The following is a 21411-nucleotide window of genomic DNA, read 5'->3' as shown; positions in this document are numbered from 1 at the left end:
CCTCCCCTTCCAGGTTCCCTGCGCCTCTTTGACACTCGACGGTGGTGGTCTTGGCCGCCAAGAGGGACTCGAACGCCGGTAGGCCGAGGGTGGTGTTGCCCGTCGCACTCTTCCCGCCGCCAGACTTTCCGACCAGGATGAGCCGGAGTTCGGCATCGTCTCCTGGGAGTTTGAAAAGACAGAGAGACGGCGTTAGGGCGGAGTGTAGTTAGACCGCTGGAATGGAATTCAGGCATGGATTCAACGGGTGGAGAGAGAGATGATAGATAGATAGATAGATAGATAGATAGATAGATAGATAGATAGATAGATAGATGGATGGATGGATGGATAGATAGATAGATAGAGATGGATAGAGATAAATAGGTAGGTAGGTAGGTAGGTAGATAGATAGACAGACAGACTGACAGACAGACAGATAGAGGTACAGAGATAGAGATGGAAATAGATAAGTAGATAGATAGATAGATAGATATAGGTGGATAGATGATATTGATGATAGTTTGATGATAGACAAAGATAGATGGTAGATGTAGATAGATATATAAATAGATGGATAGATGGATTGATACAGATGATGGATGGATGGATGGATAGAAAGAGGATAGATAGATAGATAGATAGATAGATAGATAGATAGATAGATAGATAGATAGATAGAATTAACCAGTGGAACAGCTTGCCACTAGAATTTGTGGCTCTCCCATCTCTTTTTAGAAGAGACCGGAGAGGCACTTGGTCTGAAATGGTATTGGGTCTTCTGCTTTGGGCAGGGGGCTGGGCTAGATGACCTCCGCCTCCCTCATTTTGTCCTCCCGCTCGAGCCAGGGGTCGGGGGGTCAGGCTAGAAGGCCTCCGAGGTTCCTTTCCAGGATTCTAGGATTCGGTGGGGGGGTGCCTCGTGCTCATGCAGGGGGCTAGACTAGATGACCTCCGAGGTCCCCTCCCGTTCCGTGCCCTGCTTCAACAGCCACTCCCCGAGGCCAAGCGTCCCCCTCTGGTGCCCCTCACCGTCTTCCTTGGCTTCGGCCCCTCGCTGGTCCTCCATGGGCCTCTGAAAGGGAAGCAAGGAGCAGGTCAGAGAGGAGGCAGGGCAGCCATTTTGTCTGGAACGGTCGGCCATCTTAGATACCCCAAGAGCCATACCGGTCTTAACCGGAAGCCCCGCCCCCTCGTCCCCATTCCATTCTGGAGCTGAGCGGAAGTCCAGGTCCTCCACCATAGAGTCTCCTCCTAGCCTGGCATCCTTTTTGTTTGTCTTCCGCTGTCCAGAAGGCTGGTTTCTCTCCCCCCACACACCATAGAGTCTCCTGCTCGCATGGAGAGGAGGAAAGAAGGAAAGGAAAGGAAAGGAAAGGAAAGGAGGAAAGAAGGAAAGGAAAGAGGAAAGAAGGAAAGGAAAGAGGAAAGAAGGAAAGGAAAGGAAAGGAAAGGGGGAAAGGAAAGGAGGAAAGAAGGAAAGGAGGAAAGGAGGGAAGGAAAGGAGGGAAGAAGGAAAGGAGGAAAGGAAAGGAGTAAAGGAAAGGAGGGAAGAAGGAAAGGAGGAAAGGAAAGGAGAGTAAAGGAAAGGAGGGAAGAAGGAAAGGAATGGAAAGAAGGAAAGAAAAGGGGGAAAGAAGGAAAGGAGGAAAGAAGGAAAGGAAAGGAAAGAAGGAAAGAAAGGGGGAAAGAAGGAAAGGAGGAAAGAAGGAAAGGAAAGGAGGAAAGGAAAGGAGGGAAGAAGGAAAGGAATGGAAAGAAGGAAAGAAAGGGGGAAAGAAGGAAAGGAGGAAAGAAGGAAAGGAAAGGAAAGAAGGAAAGAAAAGGGGGAAAGAAGGAAACGAAAGAAGGAAACGAAAGAGAGAAAGGAAAGAAGGAAAGGAAAGAAGGAAGGGAAAAAGGAAGGAAGGAGGGAGGGGAGGAAGGAAAGGAAAAGGGAGGGCAAAGCTCTCTCTCCCAAACAGGAGAAAAAAGGGGGAGGAAAGGAGGGAGGAAGGAGGGAGGGGAGGAAGAGGGGAAGGAAAATAGGAAGGGAGGAAAGAAGGAGGGATGGAAATAAGGGAGGAAGGAGGGAGGGGAGGAAGAGGAAGGGAGGGGAGGAGGGATGGAAATAAGGGAGGAAAGAAGGAGGGAAGGAAATAAAAGCGAACAACCCCAAAGGAGAAAGTCTCCTCCTCCCCAGCCCATTCTACAGACCCCCCAGTCCAAAGGGACCCTGGAGGTCATCTAGCCCAACTCTCCCCCTGCCCAGCCCCTCCCCCCTCCCACCGCTCAAGCCGTCCTATAGAGCCCTGGCAGAATCAGAGCGTCATAGAGTTTGAAAGGGTCCCTGGAGGTCAGCTAGCCCAACCCCCTCCTCTGCTCTCCCCCAACCCCAATTCCCTTTCGGACTGCCCAAACTTCGCTCTCCTCCCCCCCTCTTGAGGCCGGGAATGGGGAGGGGGGGGCTTCTGTCCGGACAAAGGGGGGAGGGGGGTCGTTGGGGGCAGAAGTGAAGCCCCCTCCCTCCCTCCAACTTTGGAGAAACTTTGCAGCCCCTCCCCCTCTTCTTCTACTTCCTCCCACCCCCCCCAGCGCCCCCATGGGAAGGGAGGGAGGGAATTTGGGGAGGGGGGAGGGCTGGGCAGTCCCGTTAGAGGAGCCTCCACCCCCTCCTCCTCCTCCCCCTTTGCCTGCGGGAGGGGAGGGGGACTTAGGAGGAGGGAGGGAGAGAGCAACCTGAGTTCCTCCTTCCAGGATGGGGGGGGGAGGACTCTCTGCGACCTTCGGTGCTTCTCTTGAGGGGCCACCAGAGCTCCGCCAGTCGCTCCTCCGTCTCTCCCCGCCCGGATCGCCGCGCAGAACTGAAGTTGGGAGCGCCCAAAGAGGGGAGGGGGCGGGGGAGGGAGACTCCCAGCGTCCCAGCTCCTCCCCTCATTTGGCTACTTTCTCTTCTCTTCCTCTCTTTCTCTCCCTTTCTCTTTTCTCTCTCTGTCTTTCCCTCTCTCTCCCTTCTCTCTCTTACTCTGTTTCTCCTCCTCACTCTTTCTCTTCCTTACACTTTCTCTTTCTCTCCCTCTTTCTCCCTTTCTCCCCCTCTCTCTCCCTCCCTCTTTCTCTCCCTCACTCTCTTCATCTCCTTCTCTCCCTCACTGTCCCTTCCTCTTTCTCTCTCCCTCACACTTTCTCCCTCCCTTTCTCTCTCTCACTTTCTCTCCCTCACACACTTTCTCTTCTCTCCATTGCACTCTTTCTCTCCCCCTTTCTCCCTTTCTCTCCCTCTCCCTCCCTCTTTCTCTCCCTCACACTCTTTCTTTCTCTCTCTTTCCCCCTTTCTCTTTCTCTCCCTCCCTCCCTCCCACTTCCGAGGAGACCCCTCCCCAAACACGAGGTGGGTCAGAATCCCGACCCAAAAGAGGCTTGGGAGGCCGTGGGGGGGGGGGGGATTGTCGGACTAGAGGACCTCCGAGGGCCCCCTTCCAACTCTTCCGTCCTTCTGTCATCCCGCTCCCTGCCTGGGTTTCCTTCGGAGGAAAGGGAGCCAAGGGAGGCCAAGATCAGAAAAAAGAAGAGAAAGGAGGACAGGAGAGTCGCAAGGGCACCTCAGAGGTCATCTAGTCCAACTCCCCCCCGTGCTAAACACCGTCTTCCCTCCCGTGACGGCTTCCAACGAACAAAGCTCCGGGTTTGGTTGGATGGCCAGAGGGCATAAAACCCGTCCGGCTTGATCCCCTTTTCCCAGCTACTCCCAGGAGTAAAACGCAACGCTACTACTCCGCCAGACACACTTCCAGCCTGGCCTCTCTGCGCCTGCGCGAACTGGAAGCGGCGCGGGCGGGGGAGAGAGGAGGGACGGCGAAAGCTCCGCCAGCCGCACTTACAGACTGGCCTTTCTGCGCCTGCGCGAACTGGAGGGAGGGAAGCTGGCGGGGCGGGGCGTTTCCCCGTCGGGAATTTCCGGACATCGCAGCCCCGAGAAGCTTCGTCGCTCCGTCTTTGGGCCCGAGGGAGACGCCGGTGAGGGGGCTTTGGGGGAGGGGAGGGGAGAGGGCGGGGGGCTTTGGGGGAGAGGGGAGGAGCCGATCGGACGGAAATTTATTCTCCTTTCTTTCTTTCCTTCTTTCTTTTATCTATCTATATATCTTCTACCTTCGTTTTTCCTTCTTCTACCTTCCTCTTTCTTTCTTTCTTTTTTTCTTTCTTTCTTTCTTTCTATCTTTCCATCTCTCTCTCTCTCTCTCTTCTACCTTCCTTTCTTTTTCTGTTTTTCTTTCTTTCCTTCTTTCTTTCTACGTTCCTTCCTTCCTTCTTTCCATCTTTCTTTCCTCTACCTTTCTCTTTCTTTCTATCTATCTATCTACCTTCCTTTTTCCTTCTTCTAACTTCCTTTTCTTTCTTTTTCTTTCTTTCTATCTTTCTTCTACCTTCCTTTTTCCTTCTTCTTACTTCCTTTCTCTTTCTTTCTTTCTTTCTTTCTTTCTATCTATCCATCTATCAATCTATATCTATCTATCTTCTACCTTCTTTCTTTCTTTCTTTCCTTCTTTCTTTCTAACTTTCTTCTACCTTCCTTCCTTCCTCTTCTTTCCATCTTTCTTTCCTCTACCTTTTTCTTTCTTTCTTTCTTTCTATCTATCTATCTATCTACCTACCTACCTACCTACCTACCTACCTTCCTTTTTCCTTCTTCTTACTTCTTTTTTCTTTCTTTTTTTTCTTTCTATCTTTCTTCTACCTTCCTTTTTCCTTCTTCTTACTTCCTTTTTCTTTCTATCTATCTATCTATCTATCTATCTATCTATCTATCTATCTATCTATCTCTATCTATCTTCTACCTTCCTTTCTTTCCATCTTTCTTTCTTTCTTTTTCTTTCTTTCCTTTCTCTCTCTTTCTTTAATTCCTTTCTCTCTTTCTTTCTACCTATCTATCTTCTACCTTCCTTTTTCCTTCTTCTACCTTCATTTTTCTTTCTTTCTTTCTATCTTTCCATCTCTCTCTATCTTTCTTCTACCTTCCTTTCTCTTTTTTCTTTTTTTCTTTCTTTCTTTCTTTCCTTCTTTCTTTCTACCTTCCTTCCTTCCCTTCTTTCCATCTTTCTTTCCTCTACCTTTCTCTTTTTCTTTTTCTTTCCATCTATCTATGTGTATCTATCTATCTACCTTCCTTTTTCCTTCTTCTAACTTCCTTTTTCTTTCTTTTTCTTTTTTCTTTCTTTTTCTTCTACCTTCCTTTTTCCTTCTTACTTCCTTTCTCTTTCTTTCTTTCTATCTATCTATCTATCTATCTCTATCTTCTAACTTCCTTTCTTTCCATCTTTCTTTCTTTCCTTCTTTCTTTCTAACTTTCTTCTACCTTCCTTCCTTCCCTTCTTTCCATCTTTCTTTCCTCTACCTTTCTCTTTCTTTCTTTCTATCTATCTACCTTCCTTTTTCCTTCTTCCAACTTCCTTTTTCTTTCTTTCTTTCTTCTACCTTCCTTTTTCCTTCTTACTTCCTTTCTCTTTCTTTCTTTCTTTCTTTCTTTCTTTCTTTCTTTCTTTCTTTCTTTCTTTCTATCTATCTATCTATCTATCTATCTATCTATATCTATCTTTCTACCTTCCTTTCTTTCTTTCTATCTTTCCATCTGTATCTATCTATCTTCTACCTTCCTTTCCATCTTTCTTTCTTTCTTCTACCTTCCTTGTGGTGGTCTGACAATTGAAAAATGGGAGACGCAGGGAAACGTCTGAGCAATTGCCAGCCCCGAGAGCACTCGGGTAGCAGTATTTATTAAGAAAATGCAAGTACAAAATCAAAACAATTACCTCAGCAGCATTATCTCAGCCGGGCCTCAGCAAAGATGATAAAGTTCCCGTGAGAATATCCAGGCACCAAAGGTCTCATGGGAATGGCTCGGCTGGGTACTGTGAACTCTCACCCACATTCCTGGTCTCTGAGCTTTGCAGACCATAACAGGATCAAACTCTCATCATAAAGACACTACTGCCCTCATGAGGAGCGTTTGTGATACCCCCAGATCTTACAAAGCTGTACGAGGACTTGCAGAATATGATGAATATATTACCACATTCCCTCCTTTTTTATTTATTCAAAGATAGGGGGTGTTTTAGTGGCATAATACACAGTTCCCTCGCAACTTGGTTTTCGTACACTTAAAGCTGAGGCACACATTTGAAATAGATTAGGAATACATTGACTACAGCAACATAACATAATAAGTATAATAACAATTATTACAACTAATTGAAACAATAAACGTAACCATGAGCTGTCAGGAAGCCAATCCCATAGCAAAGCCCAAAGTGACTTATCAAAGCCATCTTTCCCTGCTTCGTGTTCAGTTATGCGGTCTTCCATATCATGAACAGTTCTTGTAATGTTAGGCTCATAATTATGTATAAAAATACAACAATATGAATGAATTAAAGCACAAACTCCTCCTTTAGCAGCTAACATTATATCTAAAGCATAACAATTTTATAAAGTAACTTGGCGAATTTCAGACACTTCTTCATTTAACATCTTAATATTCTTAACAGTATCATAAAACATAGCAACAGTAAAATTATTTAAAATATGAATATCTCTATAGTTCATAGCTATTCCCAAAGGTGGGTACATGCATACAAAGCCAACAATTAGTTACATTTAAACTCTTTGCTGCAATCCGAACGTCCTTGATGTAGGAATTTTCCTTCCATAAATTATCACCAAGGTCTCTAGTTTCTGAGATAATAGCAGCTCTCCGCCTCCGTATTAGAGTCCGTGGAGGCATAAGACGAATGGAAAGAGAGGTTGTGTAAAGTAACTTAGGCAACTCCAATTAACACCAATATTGTCCATAGTCTGAAACAGAAACATTAAACAGAATCAGAGTTGTAGCACAGGCTGAAGATATAATATCCTTATCAGGTCCCGAGTAAAGAATGTCTTGACCCTTATGCCAGGACCAATATGCTGGAAAAATCAAAGGATGCCGCTGTTTGCAGATTAATTTAGTCCGATTCCCCAAAGGAACCTGCTGCATACAAGTTGATAATCTCAGATAAGCAGTCATCTTTTCCCAGCTTTCACAGCGCCACGCCTGGATTGCCGGCATCAAGAGAATCAGGAACCACGGAAACGCCATCCTGAGAATCAGGAACCTCAGGAACGCCATCCTGAGAATCAGGAACCTCCCTCACTGGCACCTGCGAAGGCGCTTGTGAATGATCAGGCCGAATGCAACGACCAGGAACCCAACGAATTTGACCAAGATGTTCTACTGCTGCATAACCACGTCCCCACGTAATCAGCTCAGCGGGAACCCATGCCGGATCCGGGAAGGAATCGCACCAACACTCGAGGCCTCACTGCATCTGTAGAAGGGGAAGAAAAATGCCTGCTGGCCGCGCTGCAGGGGGTTACCAGACAAATTTAAAAATTTAAAGTATACAAAGCAAGATTTAAATGATCTTGAATTGCCGGAAGCCCCAGGAGCTTCCTCCTTTTTATTTAATTTAGCTAATATGTTCTTGAGCGTGCCATTATAACGCTCCACAATAGCCTGTCCTGTGGAATTGTATGGAATTCCAAATTTATGTTCCACGGACCACTGTTTGCAAACTGATCAAAGACTGTGCTCCGATAAGCCGCACCATTGTCTGTTTTTAATGTTTGAGGCGTACCAGCAACTGAAAATGTCTTAATGCAATGATTGATGACATGTTTAACCGCTTCACCTCTTTGAGGAGTAGCCATTAGAAATCCTGAATAAGTATCCACAGTCACATGTATATACTTCCAAGGTGCAAATGATGGATATTGAGTAACATCCATTTGCCAAATCATTGAAGGTTTCAACCCCTGGGGTTGACTCCATAGGAATAGCCGTGCCTTGCTTTGAACAAGTTGGACATTGTTGAATTATGGCAGCAGCTTCTGCAGCAGTAAGCTTGAATTGATGTGCTAACGCTTTAGCATTTTGATGAAAATAACTATGGCTGTCCCATGGCTGGACAGTGAGAACTGAAGTTACAGCACTGTCAGCTTTGGCATTGCCTTGTGATAAAATTCCAGGCAATTTACTATGGCTACGGATATGGGCAACAAAACACACATTCACACGCTGCTCCAAACATCCTTGCAACAACAAAAGCAAACGTAGAATATTAGGTGATATTCCAGGAGACAAATAAGAACCTGCTACAAAGGGTAACAAATTATATACATACAAAGAATCCACTATTAGATTAAAATCCTGATTTTGAAAATTTTGAAAAGCCAAAACTACAGCAGCAAGTTCTGCCTGCTGGGCAGACTTCTGCTCTGATGTCACTTTTGTATGCCAAATTCCAGATTTATCTTTCCAAACACAAGCACCAAAAAAAAAAAAAAATTTCTCCATCAGTAAAAACTTTAGGAGCATCTGATATAGGCTGATTTAGGTCACACCCTGTCCCATTAATCTCTTTTTTTGCTGACTTTGACCCCCTCCAGGAGCCCAACATTGCGCTTTAAAATGTCCAGGCTTCCCACAATTGAAAAAGTTTCTTTTTTAGCATTTCCTGCCTGGAGAGCCAGAGCTAAAGTCTCCATGTTAAAAGTCTGACTCCCCACCTTTCTACAATCTGCGTTAGCCTGATCTACTGCTAACTTCAAAAGCAATTCATTCCGGGCGAATTGATTGTCAGTTTGCCTTTCAATAGCCACTTTCAATCTGCTAATGAAATTTTCATAGGGTTCATTGTTTCCTTGTTTGATGTTAGTAAAGGTCTTCTCACCACCTTCACCGTCAGGAGAGCCCGTACGGCTTGAAAATTAACTGTGGGAGAAGAATGAATCCCTCCTCTGGCATTCCATCTCGCTGTAGTTCCACTGTTGTAAAATTACCAGATCCATAAAGCTGATCTGCGGTAACATTTGCTGTTCCCTTGAACTGCCAGCTGTCTCCATTTCTGATCTAACACCAAATATTGAGCTGGAGTTAGAATCATATTAAATAGAGCTCTCCAGTCAGCCGAATCATTTTATTTCCATAGCCAACTGCTTCTAACAATGCCTGAGTGTATGGCGATCTAACACCATACTCTTTTGCTGCTTGCTTAACTTCCTTTAAAATCTTGAGAGGTAAAGGCTTCCCCACACGCCGAAACGTATAGCCTTCCAAACTATCACGTCGGGGTCACCACTTGTGGTGGTCTGACAATTGAAAATGGGAGACGCAGGGAAACGTCTGAGCAATTGCCAGCCCCGAGAGCACTCGGGTAGCAGTATTTATTAAGAAAATGCAAGTACAAAATCAAAACAATTACCTCAGCAGCATTATCTCAGCCGGGCCTCAGCAAAGATGATAAAGTTCCCGTGAGAATATCCAGGCACCAAAGGTCTCATGGGAATGGCTCGGCTGGGTACTGTGAACTCTCACCCACATTCCTGGTCTCTAAGCTTTGCAGACCCCAACAGGATCAAATCACCCATCATAAAGACACTACTGCCCTCATGAGGAGCGTTTGTGATACCCCCAGATCTTACAAAGCTGTACGAGGACTTGCAGAATATGATGAATATATTACCACACTTCCTTTCTGTCCATCTTTCTTTCTTTCATTCTATCTTTCTCTCCATCTATCTATCTTCTACCTTCCTTTTTTTTCTTCTTCTATCTTTCTTTCTATCTATCTTTCGTCTACCCTCCATTCTTTTATCTTTCTTTTTTCTATTTCTTTCCTCTTTCTTTCCTTCTTTTGTTCTTTCTTTCATTCTTCTACCTTCCTTTCTGTTTCTTTCCTTCCTTTTCTCTCTTCTACCTTCCTTTTTCTTTCTTTCTATCTTCTACCTTTCTTCCTTTCCATCTTTCTTTCTTTCTTTTTCTTTCTTTCTATCTTTCCATCTATATCTATCTTCTACTTTCCTTTCCATCTTTCTTTCTTTCTTCTACCTTCCTTTGTCCATCTTTCTTTCATTCTATCTCTCCATCTATCTATCTATCTTCTATCTTCCTTTTTTTCCTTCTTCTATCTTTCTTCCTTCCTTTCTTTCTCTTTCTTTCTTTATTTCTATCTATCTCTTTCGTCTACCTTCCATTCTTTTTATCTTTCTTTTTTCTACTTCTTTACTCTTTCTTTCTTTTGTTCTTTCTTTCATTCTTCTACCTTCCTTTCTGTTTCTTTCCTTCCTTTTCTCTCTTCTACCTTCCTTTTTCTTTCTTTCTATCTTCTATCTTTCTTCTACCTTTATTCCTTTCCTCCTCTTTCTCCCTTTCTTTTTCTTTCTCTTTCTATTTTTCTTCTACCTTTCTTTCTCTTTCTTTCCTTCTCTTTCTTTCTTTCCTTCTTTCTTTCTATCTTTCTTCTACCTTCCTTGTTCTTTCTTTTTATCTTTTTCTCTTTCTTCTACCTACCTTCCTTCCTTTCTTCCTTCATTTCTTTCTTTCCTTCCTTCATTTCTTTCTTTCTTTCTTCTTTCTTTTTCTTTTTATCTTTCTTTCTTTTTATCTTTCTTTCTTTCTTTCTTTCTTATTTATTTATTTATTTCTGTCTCTCTCTCTCTCTCTCTGTTACCCTGCCTCACTTCTCTTCCCCCTCATCCTCTACACTGCTTCTGCATTTTGTATCTTATGAGTATTTTACAACTGGGTCCAACAATCTCCGGGAACAACCACAACCAGCACGGCCACCAAGAAATGTGGGCCTCCCTCGGGGTCGTATTTGTCGTGTGTGCAAAATGGAGGCCTTGGGAGACACAACAGGAAGGAAACACTCAGCGCGGTGTGCAAAAAAACCCCCCAACCTCACGTTTCCTCTCCTCTCTGTTTTCTCTTCTTCTTCTCGTCTTCTTTCTCTTTTGTTCTCGTTCCTTCCGTCCTGCCAGAAGAGGCTTCCGGAACCTTCTCCCGCCCTCTTTCGCTTGTGCTTCCTGAAGATCGGCGGCAGCGGAGCAGTGCCAGCGCCGGCAAACATGGCTGCAGCGGAATCGGGTAAAATCTTGGGCTTCCAAATGTCCTGGAAGGGATCTCAGAGGTCATCTAGTCCAACCCGCCTCCACCCCGATGCCTGAGCACCATTTTGGACAGAACGATTCAGCAGGGGGAACAGCCTTCTTTTTTTGGAACAAATTTTATTAATTTTTTTAAAGACAAAGAAAACATAAGACATAGGAACGTAAACCCTCCTTTCTAAAAGCTACTTATAGGTTTTAACAAGGCAAATGAAACATTATTTTATACGGCATAGTTCCACATTATCACATTTCCATTTAAGCACATAGATATCTTTTCCAAATTGCTCATTATTTCTCCCTTTGCTTTCATTCCATTAGATTTCTTTCCGTCAAGGTTTTCTTCGTTCTCAATCCAACATAAACACACAAAACATAAAACTTCTTTTGGGAAAGTGGCTTAGCCCCGGGTTACATCTTTTTTTGCAGACCTAAATCAAATTCAGGCTCCCCTTATATATGCCACGACTTCTCTTATTTACCATTCTATATTTTCTATATAACTTCTCCCCTCGTTTCACTCTCTTGATTCTATTTGGTTTATTTCATCTTATTTTAAAATCATTATGCTTGTATCTTTCGTCCGTTCTTTTCCAATTATCTATTTATCTTTAACAGAAAATTTCCCCTGGAATCACTGGTTGAAGTATGACGCCTTCTATCTTCCCCCTTAATTTAACACTTAAAATAATGCATAATTTCCATTCTGATTCTGCTTAGTATATTCTACATGTTACATTTTAAAATAGGAAAATGATAAATTTGTAATATAGTTAAATATATAAATTTCATTCTAATTCTGCTTAATACATTATTTTTAAAAAAACTGAAGTGATAAGTTTATAATAACATTAAAACAATAGCAAATAGTTAAACATTTTACACATTCCCTTTAATATTTTATTCAATATTGAAATCTATCATTATTAAGCATTTTAACATTTTAATATTATTGTTAGATCTTATAATATTCCAGTTTTCCATTTCAAATACAAATACATTTTAAAATAGGAAAAATGATAAATTTGTAATATAGTTAAATATATAATTTCCATTCTAATTCTGCTTAATACATTATTTTTTAAAAAACTGAAGTGATAAGTTTATAATAACATTAAGACAATAGCAAATAGTTAAACATTTCACACATTCTCTTTAATGTTTTATTCAATATTGAAATCTATCATTATTAAGCATTTTAACATTTTAATATTATTGTTAGATCTTATAATATTCCAGTTTTCCATTTCAAATACAAATACATTTTATAGTAGGAAAATGATAAATTTGTAATATAGTTAAATATATAATTTCCGTTCTTATTCTGCTTAATACATTATTTTTAAAAAACTGAAGTGATAAGTTTATAATAACATTAAAACAATAGCAAATAGTTAAACATTTCACACATTCCCTTCAATGTTTTATTCAATATTGAAATCTATCATTATTAAGCATTTTAACATTTTAATAGTATTGTTAGATCTTATAATATTCCAGTTTTCCATTTCAACTACAAATACTACAATACTATCTTATATACTTTGCAGAATCTTTTTTAAATTGTACTTTACCCTTTGTCTCTAAAAAAAATCTGCTTTTTTCCATCCTGTTTCAAGCCTTTGTGGCTTTTTCCCCCTTTTTCCCTTCCTTTCTTATCCAATCCGGCCTTTTTACCCCACCATCTCCTAAAACCTCCACCTTTTTAGCTTCCCCTCTCTGTTGTATTCCTCTTTTCTGTTGCTTCCCGAGATTGTATCGATTTTTCACCTTATTTTTCTCTTGCTTGGTTCTTTTTTTAAACTCTTTTTTTAAATTCTCCAGTCTCCTTCCCCTCTTCCTCTTTTCTTTCTTAATTAAGAGTTTTTTGTCCATTAAAGGTGGCCTCTTCCTCTTCTGCTTCTTCTTCCTCCCAATCCTCTTGTTGTATTTTCTGGTAGGTAGAAATCGCCGTTTCCAAAAAATGGAAAACAGCTCCCGAAACAGCGCTTTTGCCTTCTTGTTCTTCTTCCTTTAATTTTTCCAATTCCACTTTTCATTCATCCACAGATAATGCCGTTGTAAAAGCTTTTTCTTCTTATTTTTTTTTTTAAAACAACCCAAATGTTTTTAATCTTAGAGTACTTTCCAAAAGTCCCGACATCATCAAGCAATCCAAACCGACACAAAATGTCTCCTCTTCTTCCCTTTAGACTTTCTCCTCCCGGGGCAGTATCAGTTACAAAGTCCCAAAATGTATTTCAAAGCCTTATTACAGTTAATTTCTGGTCTTATCATCTTCAAGCGTCTCCTCCAACAAAGTATAATTTTTTGGGGGTCCTCTCCTTCCCACTTACAACAAAGAGCTTTTAATTTTGACCTTCTATGTAAAAGCAGGTTTTTCCCGTGTCCGTTTGCTATCTCCGTAAGGAAGGAGAGTGAACTTTCCCTGTCAGCGCTTTCGTTCGCTGCTTTGACAGCCTCCTTTGGAAACAATATATCGTTCCAAAAGTCGGATTTCCAGGGTCTTTGGATATATCTTAATGTCCCGGTTTAGCCAAAACGCTTTCACTTTTCAAACTCTCCATCCTGCACGGTCTTAACCGGTTGAAGATTTCTTGGTGGCGGCTATTGCTGACCGCCGCTCCGCCGCCTTAGGAAAAAGGAGTCTAGCCGGCTGGGAAAAGGGGTTGCAATATCCCCAAAGCCCTGACCGGATCTCCTCTGTCTTCCGTTACCTCTCCGGGGTAACGACAACCCCCAAATCTGATTGGATCGGGGGTACTTCAGCGGCGAGCGCAGCAGGGACGCGCAGAGGGAACAGCTTTTTGAAGAAAGGGTTGGAAAACCGTTTGGCCTGACATGGTGGAGGATTTCCTGCCCGAGCGGTGGGGGGTGGGTTGGACCAAATGACCTCCGAGGTCCCTTCCAAACAATGTAACTCTGTAAGGGTCTCCTGCTTGGATTGGGGGTTGGACTACATGACCTCCGAAATCCCTTCTGACTCTGTGGGTCTGTAATTCTCTAAGGGTCTCCTGCTTGGATTGGGGGTTGGACTAGATGACCTCCTAGGTCCCTTCTGACTCTGTGAGTCTAATAATTCTCTAAGGGTCCGCTGCTTGACATGGGGGTTGGACTAGAGGACCTCTGAGGTCCCTCCCAGCTCTGTAATTCTCTAAGGGTCCCCTGCTTGAGGTGGGGGTTCGACTAGATGACCTCGAAGTCGCCTCCCGACTCTGGTTCTACAACTTTGTAAGGGTCTTTTGTTTAGGCAAGGGGTTGGGGTAGATGACTTCCGAGTTCCCTTCTCACTCAGTGAGTCTATAATTCTCTAAAAGTCTCCTGCTCGGATTGGGGGTTGGACTAGATGACCTCCGAGTTCCCTTCTGACTCGGTGAGTCTAATAATTCTCCGAGGGTCTCCTGCTTGAGCTGGGGGTTCTTCTAGATGACCTGCCAGGCCCCCTTCCCGCTCTCTGAGTTTACGTAAGGTCTCCTGTTGGAGAGGGGGGTGGGCTGGATGATCTCCCAGGTCCCTTCCCCCTCTGTGATTGTAGTTAGGAGAATGGTGGAAATTTTCATCTTCCCTCCCGCGGGAAGGACGTCCATGCCGTTGACCAATTTTATTCCTTCTCTTCCTTTCAGTTCCGGAGCTGCGGATCGTCATGGTGGGCAAAACCGGCAGCGGGAAAAGTGCGACCGGAAACACCATTTTAGGGGTGGACGCCTTCCCGTCCCGGAGGGCCTCGAGTTCCATCACCACCAACTGCAAAATTGCCACGGAGATCTTGCCGGACGGGAGGCGCCTGGCTGTAGTTGACACGCCAGGCTTTTTCGATACCGAGCACTCGGAGCAGGCGACCTGTGCCGAGATCAAACGGTGCATGGAGGTATGCGCACCGGGACCCCACGCCATCGTCCAAGTCATCCGCCTGACCCATTTCAGCGAGGAAGAGTTGGAGTTTTCCCGGCTCATCAACGACATCTTCAGCCTCAAAGCCAAGGCGTACATGATCGTCTTGTTCACCTACAAAGAAGAGCTGGAGGGACGCTCTCTTCATGACCTGCTGTCCGACGACAACGACGACGGCTTGGAGCTCCTGCGGTCGCAAATTAAGAGTTGCGGTAACCGGTGCCTGATTTTTAACAACCGGGCGGTCGGGTCGGAACGCCAGGCTCAGGTGGACGAGCTGATCCAGATGGTGGACGAGCTCGCACAGAAGAACGAGCCGATGCCGTATTACACCAAAGACATGTTGGAGGCGGACCAAAAGAGCTGGCCGCGGTGGCCATGTTCCCTCCTGTGATACGGAGCGTCGTCCTCCGATTGTCTGCGGGAGTGGAATTGTTGATTGATTGATTGAGTTTTTGTTTAGGAGGGGGTGTGTGTATTTTGTTTGGGGAATTGTTCTGTTTGGAGTGTGTAGCGGAAGGAACGGGCCCGCACAGGTGCGTGACGCTCCACTCGGACAGGCAAGAACTCGCGTGCGAAGGTCCACTCCTGCGAGCGGAGACCGTTGTTAGGAATGATCGTCCCCTAACAGTTGGGTTGGCAATATATAAACCGGGACAATCACCTAATACTAAATTTGGATGCAGTGTTGATATATATATCTATATATCTATATCTATATAATCTCTCTCTATATATATATTTACTAAATAAATCAATAAATTTACTATGCTTTGGAGCTGTCAGAGTTTGGTTGTTTTCTTTTAAAAAAAAAAGTAAAACATAAAAACCTCATCCTCCTTCATGAATTTACAGACAGTGTATCGGTGGGTTTACCACTTTTTTGTGTGCATCCATTTCGTAGTCTCCATTGTAGTTATCTTACATAATAGCTCATATTATCAATCTACAATTATATAGCCTGATATCATTATTGAACAATCATTTGACTATAATTTTATTAATTCATACTTTAACAAGGTAACTATAATTTACTTAATTTATTTTATAACAAATAATAAAATCTTGCCAAGTCTATCTTAATAAAATTTTATAAACATAGTATCAAAAAAAAAGAAATATATGTTCATTATTTCCTAAGTTTCTAAATATTCTATTATTATATTTTATTATCTAACCATTGATAAAAAAGATCCCAAATTTCATAAAATTGTTTATCCTCTTGTTCTCTAATTTCAAATGTCAATTTACTCATTTCAGCACAATCCAATATTTTCTTAATAATTTCTTCCTCTGATGGTATTTTCTCACTCTTCCAATTTTTAGCAAATACAATCCTAGCCGCTGTTAATACATTTACAATCAAATACTTCAAATGTTTATTATATGTATCAGGTTAGATTTCCAATAAAAAAATCTCTGGTTTCAAATCTATGTTTCTTTGTCATTTTTTCCAACCATATGCGAATTCTAGTCCAATATTTTCTAGCGTCCTCACAATTCCACCACATATGGTAATATGAGCCAGGTATCTGATGACATTTCCAGCATTTTTCAGATTTATTCTTGAACATTCTTGCTATTCTTGTTAGGGGGAAAATGCCACCTGTAAAACATCTTATACAAATTTTCTTTATATGCTGTTGACATTGTCATTTTACAATTTCGAGACCACAATTTTTGCCATTTCTCTAAATCAATCCCATATCCAAAATTCCTCCCCCAAGCAATCATCGTTTCTTTAACTTGTTCTTCCTCTAGTTTAATTTCCAGCAAATAACTATATAATTTTTTGATCACTTTTTCATCAGTACCTGTCAAAATCCTATCTAAGTCAGTCAATTTATCATAAAATCCCTCCGTTTTAGAATCTTTAACATACCTTGAGTGTGTTTGCGCATATGAGAACCAATTCATCGTTTTACCTTGTTCTTCTAGGTTTTGTGTAGCTATTCCACCATTAAGCAGAGCTATTCCACCATTAAGCAGACATTGTCAAACACGGATACAGGGATGTTTGCACGTATCTAATGACCTTGTTTTAGCCAGCTGCAAAATGTTTCAATATCACAAAACACTGACTGTTGTTACTTTTCTTCCCAGGACACGCTAGCCCAGTATGATAAGCATATTTGCAAGCTTGCAAACTATCACATACTTTGTTCTTTGTTTATGATCTTCTTCCATATAAGGTAAAACTCTGCTACCCCCTGGATGCTCCCCCACCCGCTTGAAAGAAGATAATAAATGAGGTTTGTACAGAGCACCCGGGGCTCCTTCTCCAGCTTCCCCTCCTTCTCCTCCTCCCCCTCCTCCTGCTGCGGCTGCTGCTGCCTGTGTCAATCCATCTGCCTCGGGTGTGAAGTGCTCCCTCCTATGAAAACAATCAGATGTCTGGTGTCTGTTATTGGTATTCACCCTTGCGAGGGTCCCTCTAAACTTCTTCCCTGCGGGGAATTCCATAGGCAGCGAAAGAACGCAGACGGAACAACGGACCGGTCGCTCGCTGCGACAGTTTTGCACGATTTTAAGTTCACTCTTTTCATCCAATATTTCCCCATATTTAACTGTTCGTTCCTTCTTATATGTTATAGGATAAGAAAAAGCTTCAATAGTTGATAACCAGACTGGGATTTTCAAATAACATCGTCTTTTAATCTTCTCCCAATTCAACCATAAAGATTCCCTTATGCCTTCTAAAATAGCCCTGCCATTTTGTTCCCTTATACCACAGAAAAGCATGCCAGCCCAGTAATAAATCACGTCCTTCTAATGTCCACAGTCTAGTCTTTCTTAATGTTATCCATTCTTTGGCCCACATTAAATTTGCAGCTTGGTAATACAACTCCCATATTAGGAAGGCCAAATCCTCCTCTAGTTCTAGCATCTTGTAAAAGTTTTAATTTTATTCTCGCTTTCTTACCTTGCCATATATACTTCAACACAGTTTTATTTAATTCTTCAAAATAATCTTTGCCAAGCCTAATTGGTATTGTTTGGAACAAATATAAAATTCTGGGTAAAATATTCATCTGGATTGTTGAAATTCTACCTATCAATGACAATTGTAGGTTTTCCCATTTCTGCAGATCAGATGCTATCTGCTGTTTAATATAGTTATTCTCTTTCAATGTGATACATCTTGATGTCAAACGTATCCCCAAATATTTAACCTTGTTTGTAACTTGAATTTTCAATAAGTCTGCCAGTTCTTCTCTTTGTTTTAATAGCATGTTCTTTGTCAGAATCTTTGTTTTATCTTTATTTATTTTCAAACCAGCCATCTCACCGTACGTCTCTATCTTTTCCAATAGTTTTAGAGCTGTCTCTGGAGAATCATCCAGAATGAAAACCAAGTCATCCGCAAAGGCTTGCAATTTAAATTCCTCCTTCTTGATTTTCATTCCTTTTATATTTTGGTCCTCTCTAATATTTCTATTCAACACTTCCAAAGTCAATACAAAAAGCAAAGGTGATAATGGGCTTAATGGATAATGCTGATTTATGTGTGTGTGATTTAAACTATCGGAAAACAAAAATTAAGGCGGAGACAAAACAACGGTTTACACCTAGGCGGGGAAAACCAAAAGTGACGAGAACTGAAGGGGCAAAAGCCTGGCTCGCAAACAATCCCCGAGAGATGGACTTCGGAGTCCTAGTGGGCGATCCTGTCAAACGTGAGTCAGTTGTTGGCGCAGCGAGAGCCGCAAAAAAACTTAACACGATGCTTGGTTGTCTAGAGGACCTCCGAGGTCCCTTTCCCACGCTTTCATTCGAGGCTTTTCTGTACGGGTCTCCTGCTTTGAGGAGGGGGTTGGGCTAGATGACCTCCCAAATCCCTTCCAATTGTATGATTCTATCGGGGGCTCCTCCTGTGTGGTAATATATCATATTCTGCAAGTCCTCGTACAGCTTTGTATAGATCTGGGGGTATCACAAACGCTCCTCATGAGGGCAGTAGTGTCTTTATGATGGGAGTTTGATCCTGTTGGGGTCTGCAAAGCTTAGAGACCAGGAATGTGGGTAAAAGTTCACAGTACCCAGCCGAGCCATTCCCATGAGACCTTTGGTGCCTGGATATTCTCACGGGAACTTTATCACTTTGCTGAGGCCCGGCTGAGATAATAATGTTGAGGTAATTGTTTTGATTTTGTACTTGCATTTTCTTAATAAATACTGCTACCCGAGTTCTCTCGGGCTGGCATTTGCTCAGACGTTTCCCTGCGTCTCTCATTTTTCAAATGTCAGACCACCACAAGTGGTGACCCCGACGTGATAGTTTGAAGGCTATACGCTTTCGCGCGTGATAGCTTGAAAGCTATACGCTTCCTGCATCCTATACTCATCGTCATGACGCCGACTGGGCCTCATCTTCTTCGCTGGACGGAGACAGATTCTTTTCGTGAGTATGGGAGGAGGTCTCTCGAAAGCTCAGACAAAGCACCTCAGGGAATTGAGAGAGATCACTGGGAATAGTTTTAAGTTTGGAGTTCATAGTAGAGGACATGCAGTAGGAAAGAAAGAAATTGAGGACTTATTACAGTATGTTTGGAAACATATTCCGTGTTATCCAGAGGGAGGTAGTATTAAAGTAGAGTCCTGGAAAAGATAGGGAAATTTTTGCACGAGGAGCCTCGTGCCCTTCTTCAATTTTGTTAACCTGGAGGGTGCTTATGGAAGCGTTAGCTACTCATGAACAACCGCTCCTAGCACCCCCGAAGAAGGTTTGCCGCCTTACCATGCGGTACGTATATTGCCACCGACAGCACCTCCAGATAAATCCAGAGGACTGTCAGGCACTGAAAATACTTTGTCAGAAGATAAGAGTTTGCCTTTAAGAGTTCAAGTAGATGCAGTTACTGCAGCTATTCAAGAAGCAACAGATAGAGGGGAATTATCAGGAGATGATTTGGTAGATTTTGGAGTGGAGATTCAACTTAATCCAGTAGAAATTGGTGTGGATGTTGCTTTAAATCCGCAGAGAGTGTGGAAGCCTTTACCTCTCAAGATTTTAAAGGAAGTTAAGCAAGCAGCAAAAGAGTATGGTGTTAGATCGCCATATACTCAGGCACTGTTAGAAGCAGTTGGCTATGGAAATAAAATGATTCCGGCTGACTGGAGAGCTTTATTTAATATGATTCTAACTCCAGCTCAATATTTGGTGTTAGATCAGAAATGGAGACAGCTGGCAGTTCAAAGGGGAACAGCAAATGTTACTCCAGATCAGCTTTATGGAGCTGGTAATTTTACAACAGTGGAATTACAGCGAGATGGAATGCCAGAGGAGGGGTTCATTCTTCTCCCACAGTTAATTTTCCAAGCCGTACGGGCTCTCCCTGACGGAGAAGGTGGTGAGAAGACCTTTACTAACATCAAACAAGGAAACAATGAACCCTATGAAAATTTCATTAGCAGATTGAAAGTGGCTATTGAAAGGCAAATTGACAATCAATTCGCCCGAATGAATTGCTTTTGAAGTTAGCAGTAGAACAGGCAAATGCAGATTGTAAAAAGATTCTGAATCCACTTATCGCGAGCGAGAGAGAGAGATTGCCGATTTGATAAACGATGTAGAAAGGTGGGGAGTCAGACTTTTAACATGGAGACTTTAGCTCTGGCTCTGCAGGCAGGAAATAATAAAGGCACTTGTTTCAATTGTGGGAAGCCTGGACATTTTAAAGCGCAATGTCGGGCTCCTGGGGGGTCAAAGTCAGCAAAAAAAGAGATTACTGGGACAGGGTGCTCGTCCTAAATCAGTGTGCCCGAAATGTAAGAAAGGATACCATTGGGCAAATCAGTGCAGACTTCATTCTGAGGGAAAAACTAGGAAGCAGGATCGGGCATTCTCCCTACTCTAAAGAGTGAAGTAATGTCCGAAGGGTTGGAGCCACCAGAAAGAGGTAGGGATCAAATATGGTCACCAGCTACAAAGGTTCAGCAGGAATTGATCTTCCATTAGCTGAGGATTTGGAACTAGGATATCCACATGTAGTTTGTTTAGGGTCAACGGATTTCTATGGACCGTTGCCTCCGGCTTCTGTGGGTCTTCTTCTTCCTAGATCATCAGCTCATAAGCGTAAATTGTTTGTGGTTCCTGGGGTTATTGATTCGGATTATGAGGGTCAGATCAAAATTCAAGTTCATTCACCTGTTCCTCAATCTTTGAAAAAGGGGATTGTTTTGCACAGCTTTTAGTTTTGCCATATCTGTCTTTTGGGGAGTCAGATAGAATTCGCCAGGGTGGATTTGGATCTACAGATATGTTTAGTGAGTCTAGTGTGTTTTCCATCATGCAAAATGTCAAGGTTGATCAGAAACCAAAATTAATTCTTTTGGTTGAAGGCAGACAGTTTATTGGATTACTGGACACTGGAGTAGATGTTTCGTGATTAGCGAAAGTGAGTGGCCTAGGGAGTGGCCGACGGATCCTACACCGTCTGTTCGAGGAGTCGGAGGACTTCAAGACGCACGGGTTAGTAGGAGGATTCTTTCTGCCAAAACAAAGCAGGGAAGTGCTATTGCACATTTCAACCGATTGTTTTGCGCCTTCACGTTAACTTGTGGGGCAGAGATTTGATGCAA

The 21411-nt window shown here is 42.7% G+C and overlaps 2 protein-coding genes and 1 long non-coding RNA gene across 5 annotated transcripts in view; 2 read left to right on the top strand and 1 right to left on the bottom strand.

Moving 5' to 3' along the window:
- LOC113453370 (GTPase IMAP family member 2-like) overlaps window positions 1-2850 on the bottom strand; it is a 132179-nt gene extending 129329 nt beyond the window's left edge. The window contains exons 1-2 of the mRNA XM_087918953.1: window positions 2698-2850; window positions 1012-1054 (exon numbers count right to left, since the gene is read on the bottom strand). Of these exons, the coding sequence (XP_087775079.1) occupies window positions 1012-1048 (37 nt within the window). The 5' untranslated portion in view covers window positions 1049-1054; window positions 2698-2850. The remainder of the gene's footprint in view (window positions 1-1011; window positions 1055-2697) is intronic.
- LOC148123718 (uncharacterized) overlaps window positions 1-21411 on the top strand; it is a 194116-nt gene that overhangs the window by 70811 nt on the left and 101894 nt on the right. The window lies entirely within an intron of this gene.
- On the top strand, window positions 2867-15607 carry LOC148123719 (GTPase IMAP family member 7-like). 3 transcript variants are annotated; one of them, XM_087918975.1, is made up of 3 exons: window positions 2867-2876; window positions 10816-10918; window positions 14562-15607. In XM_087918975.1, the coding sequence occupies exons 2-3, from the start codon at window positions 10900-10902 to the stop codon at window positions 15221-15223; spliced, it is 681 nt and encodes a 226-aa protein (XP_087775101.1). In that variant the 5' UTR covers window positions 2867-2876; window positions 10816-10899; the 3' UTR covers window positions 15224-15607. The 3 variants fall into 3 exon arrangements, with proteins under 3 accessions (XP_087775101.1, XP_087775099.1, XP_087775100.1); XM_087918973.1 differs by lacking the exon at window positions 2867-2876 and adding an exon at window positions 3738-3975 and having other exon boundaries at window positions 10813-10918; XM_087918974.1 differs by lacking the exon at window positions 2867-2876 and adding an exon at window positions 3893-3975.

Source organism: Pseudonaja textilis, unplaced genomic scaffold (genome assembly GCF_049901715.1).
Source record: "Pseudonaja textilis isolate UNSWEBS1 unplaced genomic scaffold, rPseTex1.2 PTEXSCF22, whole genome shotgun sequence".
NCBI classification, from domain to species: domain Eukaryota; kingdom Metazoa; phylum Chordata; class Lepidosauria; order Squamata; family Elapidae; genus Pseudonaja; species Pseudonaja textilis.
Note: the sequence above shows the minus strand (reverse complement) of the source record. Positions and strands in the feature narration are given on the sequence as shown.